This window comes from Lagenorhynchus albirostris, chromosome 7 (genome assembly GCF_949774975.1).
Source record: "Lagenorhynchus albirostris chromosome 7, mLagAlb1.1, whole genome shotgun sequence".
Classification (NCBI taxonomy): domain Eukaryota; kingdom Metazoa; phylum Chordata; class Mammalia; order Artiodactyla; family Delphinidae; genus Lagenorhynchus; species Lagenorhynchus albirostris.
Genome location: NC_083101.1, coordinates 36189994 through 36213160, shown reverse-complemented (window position 1 = coordinate 36213160; position 23167 = coordinate 36189994). Strand labels below are relative to the sequence as shown.

Sequence of the window (23167 nt, the reverse complement as noted above, 5' to 3'; positions counted from 1 at the left end):
TCCTTTCCTGCCACACCCCTTGTTTCCTGTGCTCCACCCAACATACCTTTCTCCCAGGAGACTTGTGTTTTCTTGCCTCTGTGCTTCTGCACATAGAGCTCCTCCTGTCTGGGGAATGCTCTACACTCGTCAAATTTTTCTTTTTCTTTTTTTTTCAAGGCCTAACTCCAGTACAAAATACCTCAATCCCCTGATCAGAACTAATTGCTCCCCATTTCCAGCTCTAAACAGCATGGCTGAGTGCACTTGTATTTGGTGCTTCTGTCTGGTCCTTTATTAAAGTTGGTTGTCTATGGATCTGGCTATTCTGTCTTTGAGATTCCTTGGACAGAAGACACATCGCTTTTCTTCCCTTTTCTGGCATTGCCCTGAACAGGGTGAGGCATAGGGTAGACACTGGTGACTGATAAAAGAATGAATAGCATGAATTACCCTGTGTGAGAGAGGCAGACACTTGGTTATAGAGATGATGCATGTAAGTGCACATTAATCGTTCAAAAAATTGTAGAGGGTTTTATTATTGCTGCTAATGGTGTTATTATTGGTAGAGATGTTACATTCCAAATGGCCTGACCCACCCAGTTAGTGACTCAAGAAACAAGGAGCAGCAGAATCATATCCAATCTCCTTATTGTCCATTTGAGGAAACAGGTTCACAGAGGGGCAGGCACTTCTTTCAGGTCAGGTTCCACAGCTCAGAGCCCTGCCTCCTTGCACTGGACTGTTTTGTCTTGCAGCCTAATTACTCTCCTTAAGTCAGTAATACTCAAGCTCTTTTGAATATGTACACTCAACATAAGTTTGAAAAACTTTAAGTAGATATCTAAATTTTCTCACCATACTTTTAGTAATAATTTTTATAACCTCCTTTATTTATATAGAATTCTAAGTTAAAAAAACTGTAATTTTCCTTACTACTCTTAACCATGTGAGGCAGACAGGCTTGACTATATTAGCCCCATTTTACAGGCAAGACTGGAAACATTCCCATATTTAGTATAAGACAGATCCAGGATATAAACCCTGGGCTTCCACACTCACAGCTGCTCTTTTCGCATTACTTTTTGACACATCATTTTAAAGTCATCTGATTTTACAATGTTTCACAGTATCAGAGTGACATCTGTAACATCTAATCCTGGCAGGTTAACTCCTGAGCCAAGCAATTTAATTACCTCATAATCTGGCACATTTTAAGGCACTGTTAATACCTCCAATTCAATCTCACAGCTATGTTCGTAATAGGGAAGAATATTTTGTATTCTAGTACAAGTTAATCAGTAAAGGGATGTTGCCTATAAGCTTAAATTATACATAACGGCCAATCTCTGGCAACCCTGCCTCCCAGGTAATGAGCATTAAGCTAAAATACCTTTGTTTAGCTGGCCAGGCTCACCTGTGAACGAATAACACATCCCCTCCAGAGGCTGACGGGAAGTGTTTGACTTTACGCCCTCCCCTTTCAGTATAAAAGAAGCCTGGAGAAAAAAAAAAAAAAAAAAAGCCTGAATTCTAACTCAGGCAAGATGGTTCTTTGGGGCACGAGCTCGCCATCTTCTCAGTTTTCTGGCTTTCTGAATAAAGTGTCTATTCCTTGCCCCAACAACTCGTCTCTCCATTTATTAGCCTGTTGGGCGGCGAGTAGTATGAGCTTGGGCTCAGTAACATGTTTGAGCGCCCCATGAACCAAAACTGCAGCAAAGCTGGTCTTTTTTTTTCTGTTTTTTGCGGTACGTGGGCCTCTCACCGCTGCGGCCTCTCCCATTGCCGAGCACAGGCTCCGGATGCGCAGGCGCAGCGGCCATGGCTCACGGGCCCAGCCGCTCCGCGGCACGTGAGACCCTCGCGGACCGGGGCACGAACCCGTGTCCCCTGTATCGGCAGGCGGACTCTCAACCACTGCGCCACCAGGGAAGCCCCAGCAGAGCTGATCTTAAAGGACCAGGGGACACAATAGCTAAGCATGTTTTCAGCTCTTAAGCTGGGCCTGGCACACCCTCACCAACTGCTTAGATGGCAAGTTGAGGCAACTAAGTGAGTGACAGGAGCAGAGGGAAGGCCCATTTAGGGGTGGACACTGATGACAAACACAAGCAGTGTCAGACCCTCTTTTTAGGTCTAACATCTCCACAAGTGTTGGTCTACATTATCACTTGCAGGGTAGCGGGCACTACTTCTGGAGTCTAGAATATATAAGGAAAGGGTCCAATTAAGCTGCTTGCCTGCAGCCTAGAAGGCCAAATATTGCTAATTTCATCCATGCCAAACCAAGAAAATGGTTCACTCTTTCCTGATTTGGGTTTAAGGAGAGGACTGATCATCAGGGAAACCAGAGAATTCCATCCTGAAGCCCGGAAGAACTAAATGGTGGGCATTTCCCTGAGTCATAGATGGCACAGGGACTCAGTAATCTACCACCGTGTTCTTAAAAGGAAACACTCATTTGGCTTGAAGGGAAAAACCTACCTTGGTAAGCTCTGGTCTTCCATAGGACATGGAACCAGAAGAGACTAGGAAGGTCAGAGCCTGGGTGACCAATCCTGATAGTGCGGGACTTCTTCACATAAGGTGCATGGGTCCCTGAGTAGGGTCTACAAATACTCTAAACTTCCAAGACAGAATTGGAGTTTCTGCATGTTTTCCTGGGGAAAGTGTCCTTCCCTTCTCATAGATCCAAGAACAGGTTAAAATCCTGAGCTAAAGAAAAGCATTAAGCCAGCTGCAGGCAAGGATAAGGAAGCCATCATATACACTTAGAGCTCTGTGTAAGTCTGAGAGCTCACAACACTGTCACTGAAGTTAGAACATGGACTCACATCAGAGACAACCGAGCACTGCTTTTGTGCTCTTCTAACTGTACTTACAATTCTTTCTAAAACAAGGCCCTAGGAACCCCTAGGCTCAAGTACGTCCCTGGGGTTGGTCCACTGCTGTCTTGTATTCATGCTTGGGTATTCATTCACCAACATTAAACCCCAGGATAGAAGATGTGACAAAGCATCCCTCCTCCATGGCATGAGTCTTTTGCTGGTTTCAGAGATGGATGGTGACCAACACCGAAAATACATAGGAATGTTTCCTTGGACCTGGCGTGGGATGAAAAGTGCCTGCCATGACTATCACCATCTTTTCCCTGACACTTCCCCTCCAGTTTCTGAAGATATAGTAGAAAATAATCTTTTTTGAAGATACTGGGTAACAATTCCATAAAACAAAAACACATGCTTCCAAATGCACTGTGCTTTCAAATATTCTGGGTTTAGTTCAGCTGCCGGATGACCTGACTGATGCTTTCTCCTCGATAGCCAGGTAAGCCCACCTCCTTGAGGAAACCCACTCTATTCTTGGTAGCCTGATGGGCCACTGGGAGTTGGAAAGGGCACAAAACCCCTGAGATCCACTGAAAATTCTTCCTCAGGAAGGCAACTTCATGAATGAGGTCTCCCAAAGCAAATGAAACCAAACTTCCCCAGGTGCTCCTCAATCACTGTGTTGTCTGTCGGATGGTTTTGTTCTTGACCTTGGCTTGTCCACGGTTCAAGATGAGTTCCCAAACAGACTTCAGATTTGTAAATCCCCAGGTCATATAAGGTTCCACTCTACAAAGCGTTTTTATGGTTTTAGGGGTTACTTTCACAAAGACACCACTGAAAATCTTATTCAGGCGAAGTCTTGCAATGGTCCTCTGCACCAGTGAACTCACCCCATTAATCCTTTGGATGAATACAACAAAGGCCAAAGAATATTTATCTGGCACTTTCAAGCCATGAGGTTTCACTTCTAGTCGTCTGAGGCACACCCTGTCACATAGCTGCTGCCAGGAATCATGTAGAAACCATTCTAGTTGCTTAAACTTGAGCCCTTTTCCATTCCTCTGTTCCTCCTTGTGCAAAAGCGCCTGCTTTGCCTGGGTGGTTTTGAGGGCCTGATAAGCCTTCCTCTTTTTCAGGAGGTTTTCTGGAACCAAAGGGATCTTCCTTCTTTGCTCTTCCTCCATCTTTCCCATACTGTGGCTACTGCTCATGTGCAGCCCCACCGGGTGGGGAAGAGAGGAATGGCTCTATGTTTACTTGACCATAGAGACGTCTATTCTAGCTCAGGGGTCCTCAACCCCCAGGGCGCAGACCGGTACCGGCCACACAGCAGAAGGTGAGTGGCCAGCTAGCGAGAGCGAAGCTTCATCTGCCGCTCCGCATCACTCGCATTACCGCCTGAACCATCACTTGCATTACCCCTCCTCTCGCCCCATGTTCAAATTGTCTTCCACGAAACCGGTCTCTGGTGCTAAAAAGGTTGGGGACTGCTGTTCTGCCTCATGGCAGGGGGACCAGGACTGCTGTGCCTTCTTAGCAGCAGTGAACCACGGAGGCCTTGCTAACCCTTATTCCTGCCAAGAGTTGCACAAAGCTTCCTTCGCACTGCCTCCAAGCTTTTTAGAGCTGTGTCATCTTCAAAATCCAGCCCTTTCCGTTTCAGCTGTATTCTCATAATGCTGGAGGCCAGGCTATAAACACTGAATGGCTTCCCACCATGCATTCTCTTGTTATAATTTTAAATAGTCACAAAGGTTTTAATTTTTGGATAAATTGTAAATATTTTTTAAAACAACTGGTTATTGTAAACCTCTGAAAGTAAAGCTGTAAGTCCTTAAAAGATATGCAATGGATTGGAAATACCAGAATGATTTGATACCCACTATTATCCGATAAAAATTACACGAACAAAATAAACAATTTACTTTTTAACTTGCTTGTTTTCCCTCTTTTTTCTCCTAGCTCATATTTTGGTTCCACAGAATGTTATCTTAGTTTAATTTTTTTTTTTTGCTTGAAAATCTTTTATCCAGTGCAATAGCACACTTCATTGCAATAAAAATACACATATAACACTATTCCACTTCACAGGTAGGCAGAGCAGAAAAATTTAGGGCAGTGAAACTACTCTGTATGATACTATAATGGTGGAGACATGTCATTATACATTTGTCTAAACCCATAAAATGTACAACACCAAGAGGGAACCCTCATGTAAATTGTGGTCTTTGGGTGATAATGTAGGTTCATAAATTGTAACAGATGTACCACTCTGGTGGGGGATATTGATAATGGGGGAGGCTATGCATGTGGTTGGGACAGAGGGTTTAGGAGGAATCTCTGTACCCCTCCGATTTGCTGTGAATCTAAACCGTTCTTTAAGAAAAAGTCTATTTAAAAAATACATATATAAATTTATACTTAATATTTTTTTCTTTCCTCTTGCTATAATTTTTTTTTCCTTCTGGATTTTCATTACAATTGTAGTAATTCATGCAGCCCATGAAAGTCACATAAATAATGACCAAACAGTAAAACGTATTAGAAGGACTTCTCCTGTGATGCTAGGTAGGTGTTTCTGGTACCTTGAGCTATCTAATGGACAATTTGTCCCCTGGGGGTTTTATTCCTCGTGGCAACATATTTTAGTAAGATTTTTACAGGGGAGAGGTATACTTGTCTTTTGTTGGATGGGAGAAGGGCCACTGGGCAAGGGGAGGACGAAAATGAGACTGTGACTACTAGCGACTTCTCTGCAAATCAATTTTAGGAAAGAGAACTTAAAGTTGAATTATGTAAAAACTTTGTATGCTCACGACACCACGAAAATCTTCACGTGCCCTCCGGGGAGGGGCACTCCAGGTCGAAGACCAAGGCCTTAACTCACCTCTCAGCAAGCTCCAGAAGCCTCTTAACCATCCCACTCCCTGGGCCCGCTCGCTGTCCTAGGGCGACAGCGCCCCGCCTCGCTGCGACCGCCCAGACGCCGCTGCGTCCCCGCCCCTTCCGGCGCGCGAGGTTTGATTCCCTTGGCGGGCGGAAACGGCCAGAGCGTGGCTATCCAAAAAGTTTCTAGGAGCTCTCTGCGCTCACCGGTTCCCTTCGGACGGCAGGCCGGCGCGTCTGTCTTTCTGCCTGGCCCAGTCCCTCCCGGCCCTCCGCCCTCAGGTCAGTGTGTCCCGCGTGGGTGAAGGCCGGGGTTCCGGCCGTGCGCGGCGCGGGGGACGGCGGCTCGGGCCCAGGGTGCTCCTGGCTCACAGGAGACTGGGGAACTTCACCGGAGTCCCACCTTATGAGCACGGTTCCTTGGATGAGATAGCCTTTCCGACCCCTGGTTTCCTCCTCTGTAAGTGGGATAGGGATCGTATCCGCCTCCGGGTTATCGGTGAGGTAAAGCGCTTGCCACCTAGGAGGCTGTGATAAATGTGAATTCCCATTACATGTTTCCATGACACTGACGGTCCGGGAAAGAAGTTCAAAGAAGGGTTTCGAGTTATTTCTGTTCGTACAACTCAATTTACTAGGCAGTTCAGTAAACAAGGAAATGTGTTATGTCTAATCACCCCCTTTTCAGAGTCCAAAGCCTTCCTTTTCCTTCACCTTCCCAAAGTAGTGGCTTAAGAGCCTTAACACTAAAAGGGGAATATGCACCGAATGCTATAGCACTAAAAGGAGTGACCTACCGGGAGACCAGTGGGAAAAAGGGAGACTTCCAAAGGAGGGCGTCCCAGGAGAGTGATCAGGCCTCTAGCTCCTAGGATGAATAATTATCCTTGAGCTTCACAATTGGTATTTCTTCTGGTAGTGGAAAGGGGGAAGGTAGTGCCTGGAGTTTTGCTTACAGCTCAGTGTTCCTAACTTTTTTGTTCATATTTTGGTTTCTATCTCTGTTGTGTGGGATAAATCAGAAACATCCTTACTGTATCTTCATGGGCGTGTCTCACCAGTGGATCTGTCCTTTCAGTATTTCTACTATGGACCAACCAGATGGCCAGATCAGTCCCTTACTACCTTTGGGAGTGAATGCCTCTTTACTGGTGCTCCCAGAAGCCTCTGCAAGGGAGCAGGACAGTATGTTAATTAAATGTATTACAAGGCCACATTATATGCCATTCTGTATTTTACTTTTCATTTGAAATATCCTCAGCATCAGTGTCATACCAAGCTCACTAGATAATGTAAATGTATTATACAGCAGGTAATAGCATAGCCCAGATAAGACTATGTTGGTAGGAAAATGCCCCCAATTTGTTGCTATCTTATAAAATTTACTGATAAATTTTCTTCCACTATCTAGGCAATTCCTTCTTTCCTCAGAAAAGTTCAAGACCCCAATTGTATATAGCTCCAGTTCTTCTACTTAGTCACATTCAGAAGGACATTCAGGTGTATGGGGTCTAGTTTCCTTCTTCATTATCCACAGTTGGGAGGCTGTCTTCCACATTGACTGATCATATACTTCCTTTAGCAGCAAGTGGGTTACTCCAGTCAAAAGTCTTTTCTGTGTTCTGTATTTCCAGACTCTAGAGGATAAACAGGGAGAGCACTTCAGAATATTTAGAACCAGCTCCACTTCTACAAAATTTAAAAGCCAAGTAAAATCTGCTATCATTATAGCAGTTTTGCAATGTAAACACCAGTTTTCTTATACAGTAGCACAAATGATGTTCCCTGGATTCAGTAGATACAATTTAGGGCCACATTGGTATTACTCACCTAAAGACATGGTGTGATTTGAGGGAAGGGGGTAGATAACAAAATGGAAGGAAGAAAAATAGGAGGTGTGTGATTTAGTCTTACACTGGTGAGAGTTGATCTCTGCTAGTTGACTGGAGGCCATAACCTGGAAGTTCAAAACTCATTTGGGAAAAATCTATCAAGAAGTTGGTTATGACACTCTTATATCCCTGTCTGGGAAAATGAATTCCAACATCATACTAATTGCTTTCTCTTTCTGAGTGTGGCAATTTGAAATAGCCCAGTCCTTTGTATGGAATTTAGGCATGTGCAGTGGTGGCAATTTGGAGTCTTACTTATACTTCCTAAGGCCTGCTTCTTTCTCTTTGTCCATTTCCATCTAATGTTTTTTTTTGTTTGTTTGTTTTTGTTTTTTGGCGGAGCTGTGCAGCTTGCAGGATCTCAGTTCCCTGACCAGAGATTCAATCCAGGCCATGGCAGTGAAATCCTAACCATTAGGCCACCAGGGAACTCCCTCCATCTCATGGTTTTTAAACTTTGAAATGTCTGTTTGTGTTTCCTCTTTAACCCCTGTGTTCTGAATGCCCCAATACCGCATTAGTTGGAGCTTTGCTCTCTAAGGAACCTGATAGCCTACTTTTATAGCAGACCACTTTCTGAACAGATTTATAGCCTAACATTCCCCCATTTCCAAAGTCCTGCTCATTCTCTTCTCCATCATCAGGATCCCAAAGGTTTCTTAGCCTTGTGTTGACCTCTATACCTTTACTGCTATTTTTCCTGTTTTAAAAATTCTTAGTCCTATGATTCCTGTCTTTTGGGGGTGTGGTTCCACTTAATTCCCAATTTGCTCCAGTAACAAATGCCCTTTAAAAGGTTTCTGAATTAGTAAGGATATTTCTAATCCTGTGTCTCAGGTGCCCAGGGGGAATAAATATGTCCTCTCTGCTGTCTCCTTGCCTGGAACAACTTTTGCCACTCCAGTGGAAGCGGAAATATTTCATTTTATATCACCAGCTTTCCGCTATTATCAGGACTTGACTTTGCTTCCTTTGTTTGCCTACGCTGTTCATGCAGATTCAGCTAGATTAAAAGTTCCACCTGCTTATTAAGTTGGTCCAATGCCACCTCTTCCTAGGAAATGACTAATATTGTTTATTGGATCAGAATGTCTTTTGCCCATGATCTTTATCTTTCTTGCTATTTTAGCTTTGACATTGCTACTAAAACCTTTTTTTTTAAGCTGATTTTTTTCTTGGGTTTTGATATTTTTCCTTCCAGAACTTCTGCTCTAGTGTTCATTTCACTGACCAAATTTTTGAAGACTTTTTACTTGCTAAATAGCATACCTTTTATCTCCAAGTAAAATGATTCCTGGAATCAGAGTGCTTTAGGCATTTTGTAAGGAAATTTAAAGGGATCTTAAAAAAAAAAAAATCCTCTGTGTCTCTTGGGCTTTTGATAATTTCATTCATTTTTTTTCTCCACTTCAGTTTAAGAAGATACCCATCTTCACTGTAGCAAGGACCTTCCCTATTGCTCTGTCTTTTCCTTTATAAACTCACCACAGTCCTGAGGTTGAACTCATAACTCTAGGTCTTCCAAAGTCATACCGTTATTAAGGTTTAATAACATGCTGGCCACTCAGCTCTGGATGAGCCAGGATGAAGGACAGAGAACTTGAAAGTAGTAAACATGGTGCTGGCCACTTAACCAATCACAGAGCCTTCAGCAGACTTGCTAAAACCCTGCCTGTTGGTGAAGGGAGACTGTCTGGCTCTAGAAATGAGCACTAGCACCAGGTTTCCACTACTGAGAGGCATTTCCAGGTAGAACTTTGCCCAAGTCCCATTTGGCTATGCATATACTTACCTAATCTTTGTAAATGTTACAGAGAGTGGGATCCTGGGATCTTGAACTCTGTGGTGCCATACCTAGTCCAGTGCTAGGGCACAGAAGGAGATTTGTGCACAGGAGTCAGACCAGGCAAAGGAGTTTATCACTAGCTGGGTCTTGGACTCAAAGCCCTTTGTGAACTCCAGAGCCCTTGGTATGCTGTGCTGACTCAGTGACCTCCACTTCCCTGGGCCCCTCTGATTCCTGCGTGGCTTTCTAAGGGGTGTGGAAGCATCTCTTTCCAAGGTTGAAATCTCAAGTCCTGTCCTGTCACACTGGCCTAGGAAGAAGAGCTCCTTAGAGAAACTATCTATATAGGTTCAGAGAGCTTGCACCCCATGTCTACCTCTAAGAAAGCTCCATTTTGCAGTACCTAAACTCAGGTCCTAGGACTTAACCTACTTAACCTATATAGGAACACTTCCAAATTTATTTAGAAATCTACTTCCTAGAAACTTTCTTTTTAGTAGTGTTGCTTTTTTCCTTCCTTCTTGGCTTCCATGAAACTGTATTCGAATTCTTGCTTTTCTAATTGTTATCTCCATGCTCTTCCTCTTGCCACTCCTAGCTATGGGTCTGGTATAGGAAAGGCCTTATCTGTCTTAATTGTCTGTCTTTCACTTTACAGTCTTTACTGTAATTGATTTTGTGTGTGGTGTGAGGTAGAGATCCAATTTTCTTTTTTCCCATATACCTAACCAATTGTCCCCGCTCCAAATCTGCATTTCCTTTTCCTGGTACCTCTGAAAGCAGTTTAAATTCAGTGCATGTCAGCCTTTTCTTCCTCTGGGATCTTTGCACCTAAATTCCCTCTTTCTGGAATGCTCTTCCTCTCATTCTTTTTGGGTTAACAATTCCTGTTAAGGCCTATCAACCACAGACCATTAGGGACACATCCGTGATTAAAAAACAATTAGGTATACTTAGCTTGCTGCAGCAAGAGAAACCATACACCCTAGGATCTTGGGCATCTCAGTAAGAGTGAGTCGAAAGGGGCTTACAGGATTTAGGCTTGTGCTAGGGAAGCAAGGACCAGTTTTTTGTTTGTTTGTTTAGTTGCGGCATGTGGACTTCTTTTTTTTTTTTTTTTTTTTTTTTTTACATTTTTTAATTTATTTGCGGTATGTGGGTCTCTCACTGTTGTGGCCTCGCCCATTGCGGAGCACAGGCTCCGGACGCGTAGGCTCAGCGGCCATGGCTCACGGGCCCAGCCACTCTGCGGCATGCGGGATCTTCCCGGACCGGGACACGAACCCGTGTCCCCTGCATCGGCAGGCGAACTCTCGACCACTGCGCCACCGGGGGAGCCCTGGACTTCTTAATTGTGGCATGCAGGCTCTTAGTTGTGGCATGTGAACTCTTAGTTGCAGCGTGCATGTAGGATCTTGTTCCCCATCCAGGGATTGAACCCAGGCCCCCTGCATTGGGAGCATGGAATCTTTCCCACTGGACCACCAGGGAAGTCCCAAGGACCAGTTTTGGAATGGATACTGTCAAAGAGCAGGAGCATTTCAGCATTTGGGTATCTGAGGAAGCAGGAAGTGGGAGGAATGAGGTAGTGCTGAGGATGTCCTTGGTGAGAAAGCAGCAGTCTGTCAAATAAAGGAACATTATCATTTTAACTGCTTCATATAGAAACATTGTTTACATGGTCCTGCACAGTTCCTATTGGAAACGTTGTTCAAGTTGTGATGGGAAGGGCTGATTTGCTTTTTCTTGCTTCTCATTCTTTGAGTTAGATCTTGACTTAAACATTACCTTCTCAGTGACCCATTCTAACCACTGTTGCTTATTTTCCCCAGTATTTATTACATATTGTTATTTATTTATTTATTTACGGCTGTGTTGGGTCTTTGTTGCTGCGCGCGGGCTTTCTCTAGTTGTGTCGAGCAGGGGCTACTCTTTGTTGTGGTGCACAGGCCTCTCATTGTGTTGGCTTCTCTTGTTGTGGAACACTGGCTCTAGGCGTGCGGGCTTGAGTAGTTGTGGCATGTGGGGTCAGCAGTTGTGGCACATAGGCTTAGTTGCTCCTCAGCATGTGGGATCTTCCTGGACCAGGGATTGAACCCGTGTCCCCTGCATTGGCAGGCGGATTCTTAACCACTGAACCACCAGGGAAGCCCTTTATTACAAATTATAATTATTTAATTCGTTGTCTGTTAATTTTCCTTTTGTCTTCTCCACTGGAATGCAAGATCTATGAGGGCAGGAACAATATTTCTTCTCTGTTATAGCCTTGGTGCCAAGTGCAGGTCTGGCACATCACTGGTGCTCAGTAAACACATCTGTATGGATAAATGAATGAATACAAGAAAGTTCAGAGTTAATAGTCTGATTGCATTAGCAGTTCTGCCAGATACAGTGCTAATCTCTAGTTAAAGTCAACTAGGAACTTATCCTCCCCAAATAAGACAAAGCTGGTGTGAGTATGACCTCATGTGTACTCACCCCATGGTGTCTTGTAATTCTAGTTAATTTTAAAACTCAGGAAGACAAAAATCAAATAAGACCTCCTAAGACTTTTACAACTAATTTTTTATTATTTATTTATTCATTTACTTATTTAATTTTTATTTTATATTGGCGTATAGTTGATTTACAATGTTGTGTTAGTTTCAGGTGTATAGCAAAGTGATTCAGTTATACATATAACCATTCTTTTTCAGATTCTTTTTCCATACTGGTTATTACAGAATATTGAGTAGAGTTCCCTGTGCTATATAGTAGGTCCTTGTTGTTTATCTTTTTCATATATAATAGTGTGTATGTGTTATTTTTATAAATTATTTGATATATACTTAAGAGTATAGGGACTTCCCTGGTGACGCAGTGGTTAAGAATCTGCCTACCAATGCAGGGGACACAGGTTCGATCCCTGGTCCGGGAAGATCCCACATGCAGCTGAGCCCGTGTGCCACAACTACTGAAGCCCACCCACATGCCTAGAGCCCATGCTGTGCAACCAGAGAAGCCACTGCAATGAGAAGCCTGTGCACCACAACAAAGAGTAGCCCCCGCTCGCCACAACTAGAGAAAGCCTGTGCACAGCAACAAAGACCCAATATGGCCATAAACAAACAAACAAACAAACAAACAGAGTATATGTAACACACGTAAGTTGTGAAGCATAATAAAATATGTATCTCATTACATGTATCTTAAAATTGTATATCATTGGAGTCTTAATTTGCATATCCCTGATGACTAATGAAATTGAGCCTTTTTTCATCTTTTTATTGGTTATTTGTGTTTATTTGTGAAATGCCTTTTTATTTCATTTGCTTATTTTTCTGTGGGGTTGTCTTTTTCTATATTGTTGTGATGGAGTATATGTATTCTGGATGAAAGTCCACTGTTATAAGTGTTGCAAATATTTTCTCATATTTATGTTGTTTTTTTCTTAAATGATGTCATTGGATATGCAGAGGTTCTTAATTTCAGTGTTATTTAATATTTATTTATTTATTTAAATAATGCTAGCTTTTTAAAATTTATCTATCTATCTATTTTTAAAATTTTTTTTAGTTTTGGCCTTGCCACACGGCTTGTGGGAGTTTAGTTCCCCGACCAGGGATTGAACCTGGGCCCTCGGCAGTGAGGGCCTGGAGTCCTAACCACTGGACTGCCAGAGAATTCTCTATTATTATTTTTTATGATTAGCACTTTCTGTGTCTATTTAAAAGATCCTCTTCTATCCTGAAATGATGACAATACTATATTAAAACTTCAAAGGCTTACCTTTCATATTTAAGTCTTTGATCTGGAATTGATTCTTATGTATGGTGTGAGATAGGAATCCATTTTTTTTATATGGCTAATCAGTTTTTCCAGTATCATTTATATGCCTAAGACTTATTTATATTTGTAGTTACAAGAATGAAGGCGATAGTCTCTCTTTTTTTTATACAGTAGCTCTATTTTTATTTTTTAGGGATCTCAATAAGAATGAAGGAGATAGTCTCTTAATAGTTCCTTTTTTGATCATGTACTGTTTTTGTTTTTGTCTTACAGGTTCTTTTTATAATTTTGAGTAAACTTCCAGGAGGACTATGAAAGATTATGATGAACTTCTCAAATACTATGAATTATATGAAACTGTTGGGACAGGTAATTATTTTCTTCTTGGAGAGGATAGGTCATCTATTTGAGAGTATAGTGTATTTGGGCAGCCAAGAGCTTTTTAGCCTAACTTATGTAGTTTTTAAATTCTTCAACCTATTTTAGTAAGAAAAAGTGGAGCAAGAGAGAGGAGAATTGTAGGAGGGGCCTTGTGGTTCATTTTATTTAGAATAAAAGTCACTAGAGAGTTTTGAGCCAAGTAGTGGTCTGACCTTTTGTTTTTAAGGTTCACTCTGGCTGCTTGGTTGTGAAAAGACTGGCTGGGAGAGGGCAAGGATGGAAAAACATAGATGTTAGGAGGTTATTGCAATAATTTAGGTGAGTGATACTGGAGATGATGGTGACTTGGATGGTGATAGAATTGAAGGTAGTGAGATTCTGTGTATAGAAAGGAGTGAGATTCTGTATACAGACATATACACACATATGTACATTTAAGTATAGTATATTGAGGCATAACACATAGTAAAATAAGCAAAGTGTACTAATTTTGATGGAGTTTTTGTACACATATACCCGTATGTTCCCTGCTCAGATCAGGACATAGAAATTTCTAGTCAGTGCCTGCTGCCTTTCTCCCAAGGTAAACATTAATATATTTTTGAAGACAGAGCCAGTGTGATTTGTTGGAGGGTTGGATATGTGGTGTGAGACAAAAGCGAGGGGCTAAAAATGGCTTCTGGATTTTTGGCCTGAGCACCTGGGAAGATGGAGTTGCCATTTACTGAGATGAGGAAGACCATGGGAGGAACTACCAGGAGCTTCTTTCTAGAAGCGCTCAGCTGGCGGTTTCTTTTAGATACCTAAATGTAGACCTTTATCCAGCTTTTGAGCCAGTTTTGAAACATAATTGCTTATTTTTACAGTTTTAACACTGAATGGAAATTTCATATTACTTGTCTTTTGTCTCTCCAACTTCATATTGTGTTCTGGCAATGTTAATTATAAAGCAGGTTTAATTGCAATGTTAATTATAAAACAAATTTCTAGAGAATGAATCCTTTTTTCCTACTTCTTCATTGCAAAATTAAAGATATCCTATCATGGCAAAGAGTCTTTAGTTAGTCATTGGATGAGGAGAGGCTAGGATCATGGCCAACACTTTGGAAGCAACAAGAAGAAAGGGCCACAAACTTCAGAAAAATATAGATCAATAGACCCTTATAAAAGTATGTGGAAAGGTTTTTTGTGCCTGAGTTCTCAGTTTGCTCTGATGATGATATTTAAGTTAGTTTGCTTCTCTCTTCATAATACATTTTCCCATACTTAGGTGGCTTTGCAAAGGTCAAACTTGCCTTCCATATCCTCACTGGAGAACTGGTAGCTATAAAAATCATGGATAAAAATGCACTAGGGGTAAGTTTAACATTACTTAAAAAATATTTATAGATCAGTTTTGTGAATTAAAACTTGAATTTGCTCTAATGTTCTAGTTACTGCTCTTTTATTAGAATAATATTTCCATAGCCAGTTATGTATAAATCTATGGTTTTAAAAAGTAATCTGGGGACTTCCCTTGTGGCGCAGTGGTTAAGAATCTGCCTGCCAGTGCAGGGGACATGGGTTCAATCCCTGGTCCAGGAAGATCCCACATGCCACGGAGCAACTAAGCCTGTGCGCCACAACTACTGAGCCTGCATTCTAGAGCCCGCGAGCCACAACTACTGAAGCCCACGTGCCTAGAGCCCATGCTCCTCAACGAGAGAAACCACCACAATGAGAAGCCTGCGCACTGCAACAAAGAGTAGCTCCCGCTTGCCGCAACTAGAGAAAGCCTGTGCGTAGCAATGAAGACCCAATGCAGCCAAATAAATAAATAAATAAATTTAAAAAAAAAAGTAATCTGGGGAAGGAGTTACTTTGTTCTTAATTTTAATACAGGGCAATGGCACATATTTGAAGTTGACAGGGTCCATTTTTCTGCAGTTGTTTCATAGTCTTGTAGGTATTTCTGGGTATTGATATTTCCCTTCTTTATCTTCTCATGATACCCTTACTAAATGTTGATCTACTTTATAGTATAGATCGATCTTATGTCCCAGAATTTTATTCAAAGAATAAATTTTACTCAAAATTTATTCTATTATTAGAAATTATGAAATCCTTTTCTTAATCAGCCTTTTTTTCCTCTACATGAATGCTTCTAGGATTGAGTTGCTCATTACCTTCTAAAGCAGCCCATTTAATTTGTGATCTTGGCTATAATGTGCATAAAGTTTTCCATTTTTCTATTAAGGGAGGATCTGTCTCTTTTGATGGTCTTTGGGCATTATATACCCTTCCCAGTGTTTGAAGTCATCCTGAGTGGTCTTTTTTTTTCTAATTCTTTCTACCATCTCTTGTATGGTTTCGTTTCTATGCTTTGTTCTGGTCTCTTTCTGCTGAGAATTCACTAGTCTCTTAGTATGCATCTGTGATTGTTTGTCTTTTTGGAGATAAATTAAAAAAATTTTTTTTAAATCTTTTTTTTTGTCCTCTGACCAAAAATCTCTGAGGGTTAAAGTTTTTTATTCTTTGCGATTGAGTTAGCATTATAATTATTATTAGTATACAGTTGAGTAAAACAGCACAAACATTTTATGTGTTGATAATTATCAAACATAAAAATCACTTTACTGAAAATGCATGTTTATATGAGACACGTTGGACTTTTTTGGGGGTCTCTCTTTTTGTTAGGACGAGACAGAGTTTAATATCAATTGTTACTTTATTTTTAAGGATGGAAGTGCTGATTAACATACATAAATTAGTCAAAGAGAATATGTTTTGTTATAATAACATCACTCACTTCTTTGAACTCCTTCTGAAATATATGCCAGAATCACACAATGATCTATATCAGAAATTATTTTTAATAACCTATCAACTGACAATTCAGGCTCTCCTTCAATATTTTTGTTTTCAGTGCTCAATACTCTATTTATTAAACTAATAAAAAGGTATTAAAAAACATTTTTCTTGAGCATTTAAACATTGGTTACAAAACTGATTAATTCCCTTAAGCAATTTCAACTTCAGTTATAACTTTAGTATGACTTATTTACTTGGACACAGCAAACACTTAAATAGCAGACAAAATGTGAACTGTTACTACAAAATGCATTACCACATGAGTACTCAAAACTTATTCTAAATCATCAATATGATGATATTAGTTCATTATTTCTAAACTTGTTTTTGTATTTTTTATTGTTACTATGTTTATTTTAGTTACTTCTTGGGACTTTAAAAATATTTTGATTACTTTCAGGGTTTTAGTCATCAGACTCCCACATCCCCCAAAAAAGAAGGAAAAAAAATTATCATATCAAAATAGTCAAAGTTACAATTGATTCTTGGTTAAGAACTAATATCTGGTTGCATGGCCCTAGATAATTGGATATTAAACCACAGATCATTAGATCAAATCCCTTTTTATAATAAAATTTTACTTGTTTACTTCATGGATATCTGGATTTCTATCTTTAATATGGACTTTGAAAGTTTTTCAACTTGGTTTACCCTCCTCCCCAACCAACTTCTTTTTTTTTTTTTTTTTTTAAAATATTTATTATTTATTTAGGCTGTGCCAGGTCTCAGTTGCAGCACACAGGCTCTTTAGTTGCTGCATGTGGATTTCTTAGTTACAGCATGCATGTGGGATCTAGTTCCCCGACCAGGGATCGAACTCAGGCCCTCAGCATTGGGAGCATGGAATCTTACCCACTGGACCACCAGGAAGTCTCCCAACTTCTTATTTTGAAAAATTTCAAGCTCCTTGAAAAGTTGGAAGACTGAGACAGTGAATACCTTTAATCTACATTCACCAATTTTTAGCTCAGCATGCTTCTTAATGGACATTGCTGGGACCGAAGTGGTAGCCAAGGCATGTACACTGAGTAGTGTTTCTGTCATTTTCCTTGTTTGGAATGCTAACCTTCTAAAGGGAGTCTGAGATTATTTTAATTTTTCTAGATGTTTTACTATTGCCCCACACTGAGCTTGTCTTTCATAAAACTCTCAAGGCCTTTTTAAAATGTACACACAAATAAGTTTTGTTTTTTATTTCTATATTGTTGAACAAATTGTTTTGAGGCTGTTGATTGCTTTTGCTACTTAGTATTAAAGTTGGTGATATTGATGCTTGGAGCACTTCCCAAATAGGTTTATTGCTCATTTAATGAAATGTTTTGTCACAGAGTGATTTGCCCCGGGTCAAAACAGAAATTGATGCCTTGAAGAACTTGAGACATCAGCATATATGTCAACTCTACCATGTGATAGAGACAGCCAACAAAATATTCATGGTTCTCGAGGTCAGTAGTATGTTCCAGAGACCTAAAGTTATTTGGTCATTGTCTTAGTCTGTTTGGGCTGCTGTAACAAGATATCACAGACTGGGAAGCTTCTGAACAACAGAATCATTTCTTACAATTCTGGAGGCTGGGAATTCCAAGATCAAGGCACCATCATGGTCGGGTGAGGGCGCTCTTCTTGGTTCATAACTGGTACCTTATTGCTGTGTCCTTATATGATAGAAAGGGCTAGGGATCTCTCTGGAGCCTCTTTTAGAAGAGCACTAATTTCATTCATGAGGGCTCTGCCCTCATGTCTTAATCACCTCCCAAAGGCCCCACTTTCTAATGCCACCATCTTTGGGGGTTAGGATTTCAACACATGAATTTTTGGAGGGACACAAACATTCAGACCATTCTCACTCATTTTATCAATAGTTATGGGAAAAGTACATTTCACCTGAAAGATTAAATTTTTTTTTTTAAACATCTTTATTGGGGTATAATTGCTTTACAATGGTGTGTTAGTTTCTGCTTTATAACAAAGTGAATCAGTTATACATATACATATGTTCCCATATCTCTTCCCTCTTGCGTCTCCCTCCCTCCCACCCTCCCTATCCCACCCCTCCGGGTGGTCACAAAGCACCGAGCCGATATCCCTGTGCCATGCGGCTGCTTCCCACTAGCTATCTACCTTACGTTTGTTAGTGTGTATATGTCCATGACTCTCTCTCGCCCTGTCACAGCTCACCCTTTCCCCTCCCCATATCCTCAAGTCCGTTCTCCAGTAGGTCTGTGTCTTTATTCCTGTCTTACCCCTAGGTTCTTCATGACATTTTTTTTTTCTTAAATTCCATATATATGTGTTAGCATACGGTATTTGTCTTTTTCTTTCTGACTTACTTCACTCTGTATGACAGACTCTAGGTGTATCCACCTCATTACAAATAGCTCAATTTCGTTTCTTTTTATGGCTGAGTAATATTCCATTGTATATATGTGCCACATCTTCTTTATCCATTCATCTGATGATGGGCACTTAGGTTGTTTCCATCTCCGGGCTATTGTAAATAGAGCTGCAATGAACATTTTGGTACATGACTCTTTTTGATGAAAGATTAAATGTTAAATGGCTTACCTGTTTGAGTTCTGTAACAATTTAGATCAAGTAGGCATATATAATAAATTGAAGATACATTGTAAATGTATCCTTTCTGATACCCTCCTAATGGGATGGTGTAATTTAGTGGACAGAATATGTTAGAATTTGTTCCTAGAGGGAAGGATTCATTTCAGTGTTATATGATGTATTAGCCTAGGGCTGCCACAAATGTGGTTTAAAATAGGAACTTACTGTCTCATAGTTCTGGAGGTTAGAAGTCTGAAATCAAGGTGTGTACATGGTTGCTTCCTTCTGAATCATCTGTTCCATGCCTCTTTCCTAGTTTCAGATGGTTGCTGCCAGTCCTTGGCATTCCTCGGCTTATAGATGCACCATCTCTGCCTCTGTCTTCAAATGGTGTTGTCTTACCTGTGTGTCTGTGTCTGTGTCCAAATTTATCTCTTCATACAAGGATACAAACAATTGGATTAGGTTCCACCCTAATCCAGTATGACCTCATTCTAACTTGATTACATCTATAAAGACCTTATTGACATATAAGGTCACATTCACTGGTACCAGGTGTTAGGACTTGAACATATCTTTTTGGAATGACACAGTTCAACCCGCAGCCTATAGGTAGACTTTAATGTATGTGTTATTTGAACCAAACTCTTTCAGGTTTTAACCTGCCCCTTTTGGCTTGAAATGTAAAGTCTTTAGAACATGTATCATTCATTTCGTTTCATTTTCCTTAGTCTCAGCCAAATAATTTGTAACTGCACATCATTTTGACAGATTAACTCTGTTTTAAAAGCACATTTTAAAATTCATAATGCTGAAAGTTTTGGACATAGGGCCATTTTCTCTTTATTACACTGTAGATCCACCCACATGGTTTACAGTGGTGAATTTAAAGCCTTTTTAAAAGTTGATCCTTTTGTCCAAATTAAATACTTCAAAAAAACCCAAAATCCATGAACCTGGGACAAAATTTAAAGGGTACAAGAGAGGGGACTTCCCTGGTGGTCCAGTGGTGGAGAGTCTGCCTTCCAATGCAGGAGATGCAGGTTTGATCCCTGGTTGGGGAACTAAGATCCCACATGCTGTGGGGCAACTAAGCCTGCGTGCCACAACTACTGAGCCCATGTGCCTCAACTAGAGAGCGTGCGTTCCGCGAACTACAGAGGCCCTGTGCTCTGGAGCCTGTGGTCCACAACTAGAGAGAGAAAACCTGCACGCCACAACTAGAGAGAGGCCTGCGCCGCAATGAAAGATCCCGCATGCGTTGAGGAAGATGCTGCGTGCCACAACTAAGACACAGCCAAAAAAAAAAAAAAGAAAATAAATTAAAAAAATAAATATTAAAAAAAAAAAAGATACGAGAGAGTATATATTGAAAAGTAAAATTCTCTCTCTCCTCTGTCCCAGTCATCCTGTTTCCTTTCCCTTATGTTAATCACTTACTTTTTTGGTTTCCTATGTATTTTCCGTGTACTTAGAAATACCTATGTATATTTTATATATATATATATGTGTTTTCACATATATTTATGTGTAGCTTACTGGTTTCTGTCATACAAATGGTCACATACTATAATATTATTCTGTACCTTTTTTCCCCCCTATTTAACATGTTAGCTTGGAGACCATCAATGCATATTCATAGAGATTTTTGATGTTTCTGTTTTACTCTATTTTGTATTTCTTTATTTGAAAATACAAAGTAGGCTGTTTTCTTTATGTAAATCTTATTGGATAGCATTTAAAAAATTGACTAAGTATAATTTATATACAAGAAAATGAACACATTAGGTACATAGTTTTTGAAAAAGGTACATACCCATGTATTTCCCACCCCACTCAGGGTGTAAAACATTTCCACTACACTAGAAAGTTTTCTCCTGACCCTTGAAGTTAATCCCTGTTACCCCACCATCCCAGTGCCCTTCTCAACAACCACTGACCTGATTTTTATCACCAGAGATTAGTTTTACCTATTCTAGAGCTTGATAAAAATAGGATCATACAGTGTGTATTCTTTTGTATTTGGCTTCTTTTATTCAGCATAATGCTTTTTGCAAGTCATTATATCAGTATATTCTCTTTTACACCTTGCTTTTTTCACTTAATATTGGAGATTGTTTCATATCAGCTTATAAAGAGTTTCCTCTTTTTTTTTTCTTCCTTCTTTTTATGGCTGCATGGAATGCCATTTTATGTAGTGTGAGTACATTCGTGTTGTTTCCAGTCTTTTGCTGTTACAAGCTATGCTGCTGCAGTGAATGATCTTAAACGTGCATTGTTTTTTGATGTGAGAGTGTATCTATAGGAACAGTTCCTAAATGTGAACGTATGAGGTCACAGGCTATCTCCATCTGTAATTTTAATTGATATTGCTAAAATGAAATGAAATCTTAAATGGAAACCCCCATTTACAGAATAGTGGAGCTGCTCTGGTGAAGAAGGGATGGAAAACCTAGATAGAGCTTTGTGCTCTGGTACCCGTTCTTTTGTAGCCTCTGAGGAACTTGTGTATAATTGGTTCTTTCTGGTATAGACTAAAAATCACTGATCTTCCGAATGGAGAAGCAATAATTGCTGCGGGTTTTTGTTTGTTTCAAGTAACTACACTAAATGTGAGTGCATTAAGATTAGAATGGGTATTAATACTTTGCTATAAAAATATAAAAACCCTGAATGAACTTAAAATCACAGTGGTCGTTGGTTCTACTTCTACTTACTGGTAATAAAACTGCTCGAGACCAAAAGCTGTTGTTCTCTTTCTTGGAATACTGAGAGTGTATTTTTGAATGTGCCTTACTTAGTTTGTTCCCTTGCTTGTAAATTGAATTAATAATATCTCTGAGTTAGGTATAATTTTTTATTTTAAATTCCTCTGAAGTGATTTCTGTAAGTAGTAACAATATTTATGTGACTATTGCTCTTTAAGTATTGCCCTGGAGGAGAGCTGTTTGACTACATAATTTCCCAGGATCGCCTGTCGGAGGAGGAGACCCGAGTTGTCTTCCGTCAGATAGTGTCTGCAGTTGCTTACGTGCACAGCCAAGGCTTTGCTCACAGGGACCTCAAACCAGTAAGTGACTGCTTCACAGATGGTCACCTGAGAGTTCAACATCATTTACCTGTCATTACTAGGTTTCCAAATGTTCTTTCTGTTTAGAATTTGTCTGGGCTTTGCTTTTTGTTGTTGTTGTTGTTCTATTCCTAATGTATCACTTCTTTTTCCTCCTTGACTTTTGACTCCTGGTAGGCTCTTCTGGTTAGACTTACTATTGGCATTCTTTTTCTCTGTCAATCATGTGTGACATTATAAATATCTTTGTAGTCAGCTGCAGAATATGAACCTCAGGGTTTTATTTCTAGGAAAGAAGAGTTGTAGTATTTTCTTTGAGAATATTGTCATTGAGTATTTTCCTCTCAATACTCTCTTCCTGACACCATCTTCCTTTAATTTTCATTCCATTATGCTTCAGAAAGGAACAGTTCAGTGGAATGAACAGACTCAACTTTTCAAGGACAGAATAAAAATTTGATACTCTTAAGTCTGTAGGCTCTGACAGATATGCATGATGGTGAACATGGATTTTAATGTTATTTGGTACTAGGGTTAGGGACCTAGAATTGGTCTAACAAGATATGGCAGTTTCTATCCTTTTCCCTGTTTCTATCCATTCCCTCTGTTTATATCCAACACTTTGATTTGAGTTCAGACTTGCTCTTTTTGTTCAAACTTGCTTTTGGCACACATTGTGTTTGCTCGTAGTTGAACCTCAGAGCACCAAAGAGAAAATGGTTTATGCTAATGTGTCTTGAGGGGAAGCAGGATAGTTATCAACATTCATCTTCTCTTCCCTTATGTTCTTGTCATTTCATTCTTTTTTAATGATTTTCATTCTTGTACCCACGCTGTTTAATATAAACAACCTTAAAGTGATTTTAGAAATAGCTAGAGGTGGGATGTGATATAAGGAAGACAGTATATAGTTATGAAAATATCTTTGTTTTTTCAGGAAAATTTGTTGTTTGATGAAGATCATAAATTAAAGCTGATCGACTTTGGTCTCTGTGCAAAACCCAAGGTAAGTGCAGAGATAAAAATGCATTTATTTCCTTTGTCAGTGTTCTTCTTAGTATGTTATCTTACACTGACTTCCACCTAGTCTTTATTGAGCCTGGTTGCGTCCATTGAGAAGAATGTTCAATTTCATGGTTTTTATAAGTTCTCTAGATGATTTTAA

At 40.1% G+C, this 23167-nt stretch overlaps 1 protein-coding gene and 1 pseudogene across 7 annotated transcripts in view; one reads left to right on the top strand and one right to left on the bottom strand.

Annotated features, from left to right (window-relative positions):
- Positions 1–3259: 3259 nt before the first annotated feature.
- On the bottom strand, positions 3260–4024 carry LOC132522848 (large ribosomal subunit protein uL30-like; annotated as a pseudogene).
- Positions 4025–5852: 1828 nt separating this feature from the next.
- MELK (maternal embryonic leucine zipper kinase) overlaps positions 5853–23167 on the top strand; it is a 78269-nt gene continuing 60954 nt past the window's right edge. For 6 of the 7 annotated variants that reach the window (XM_060153401.1, XM_060153400.1, XM_060153399.1 and 3 more), the window contains exons 1-6: positions 5853–5981; positions 13419–13514; positions 14797–14882; positions 17705–17821; positions 21859–22002; positions 22940–23008. In XM_060153401.1, the coding sequence (XP_060009384.1) occupies positions 13457–13514; positions 14797–14882; positions 17705–17821; positions 21859–22002; positions 22940–23008 (474 nt within the window). In that variant the 5' untranslated portion in view covers positions 5853–5981; positions 13419–13456. Of the gene's footprint in view, positions 5982–12412; positions 12521–13418; positions 13515–14796; positions 14883–17704; positions 17822–21858; positions 22003–22939; positions 23009–23167 lie in introns of those variants that run through there. The other variant, XM_060153396.1, reaches the window with a different exon arrangement.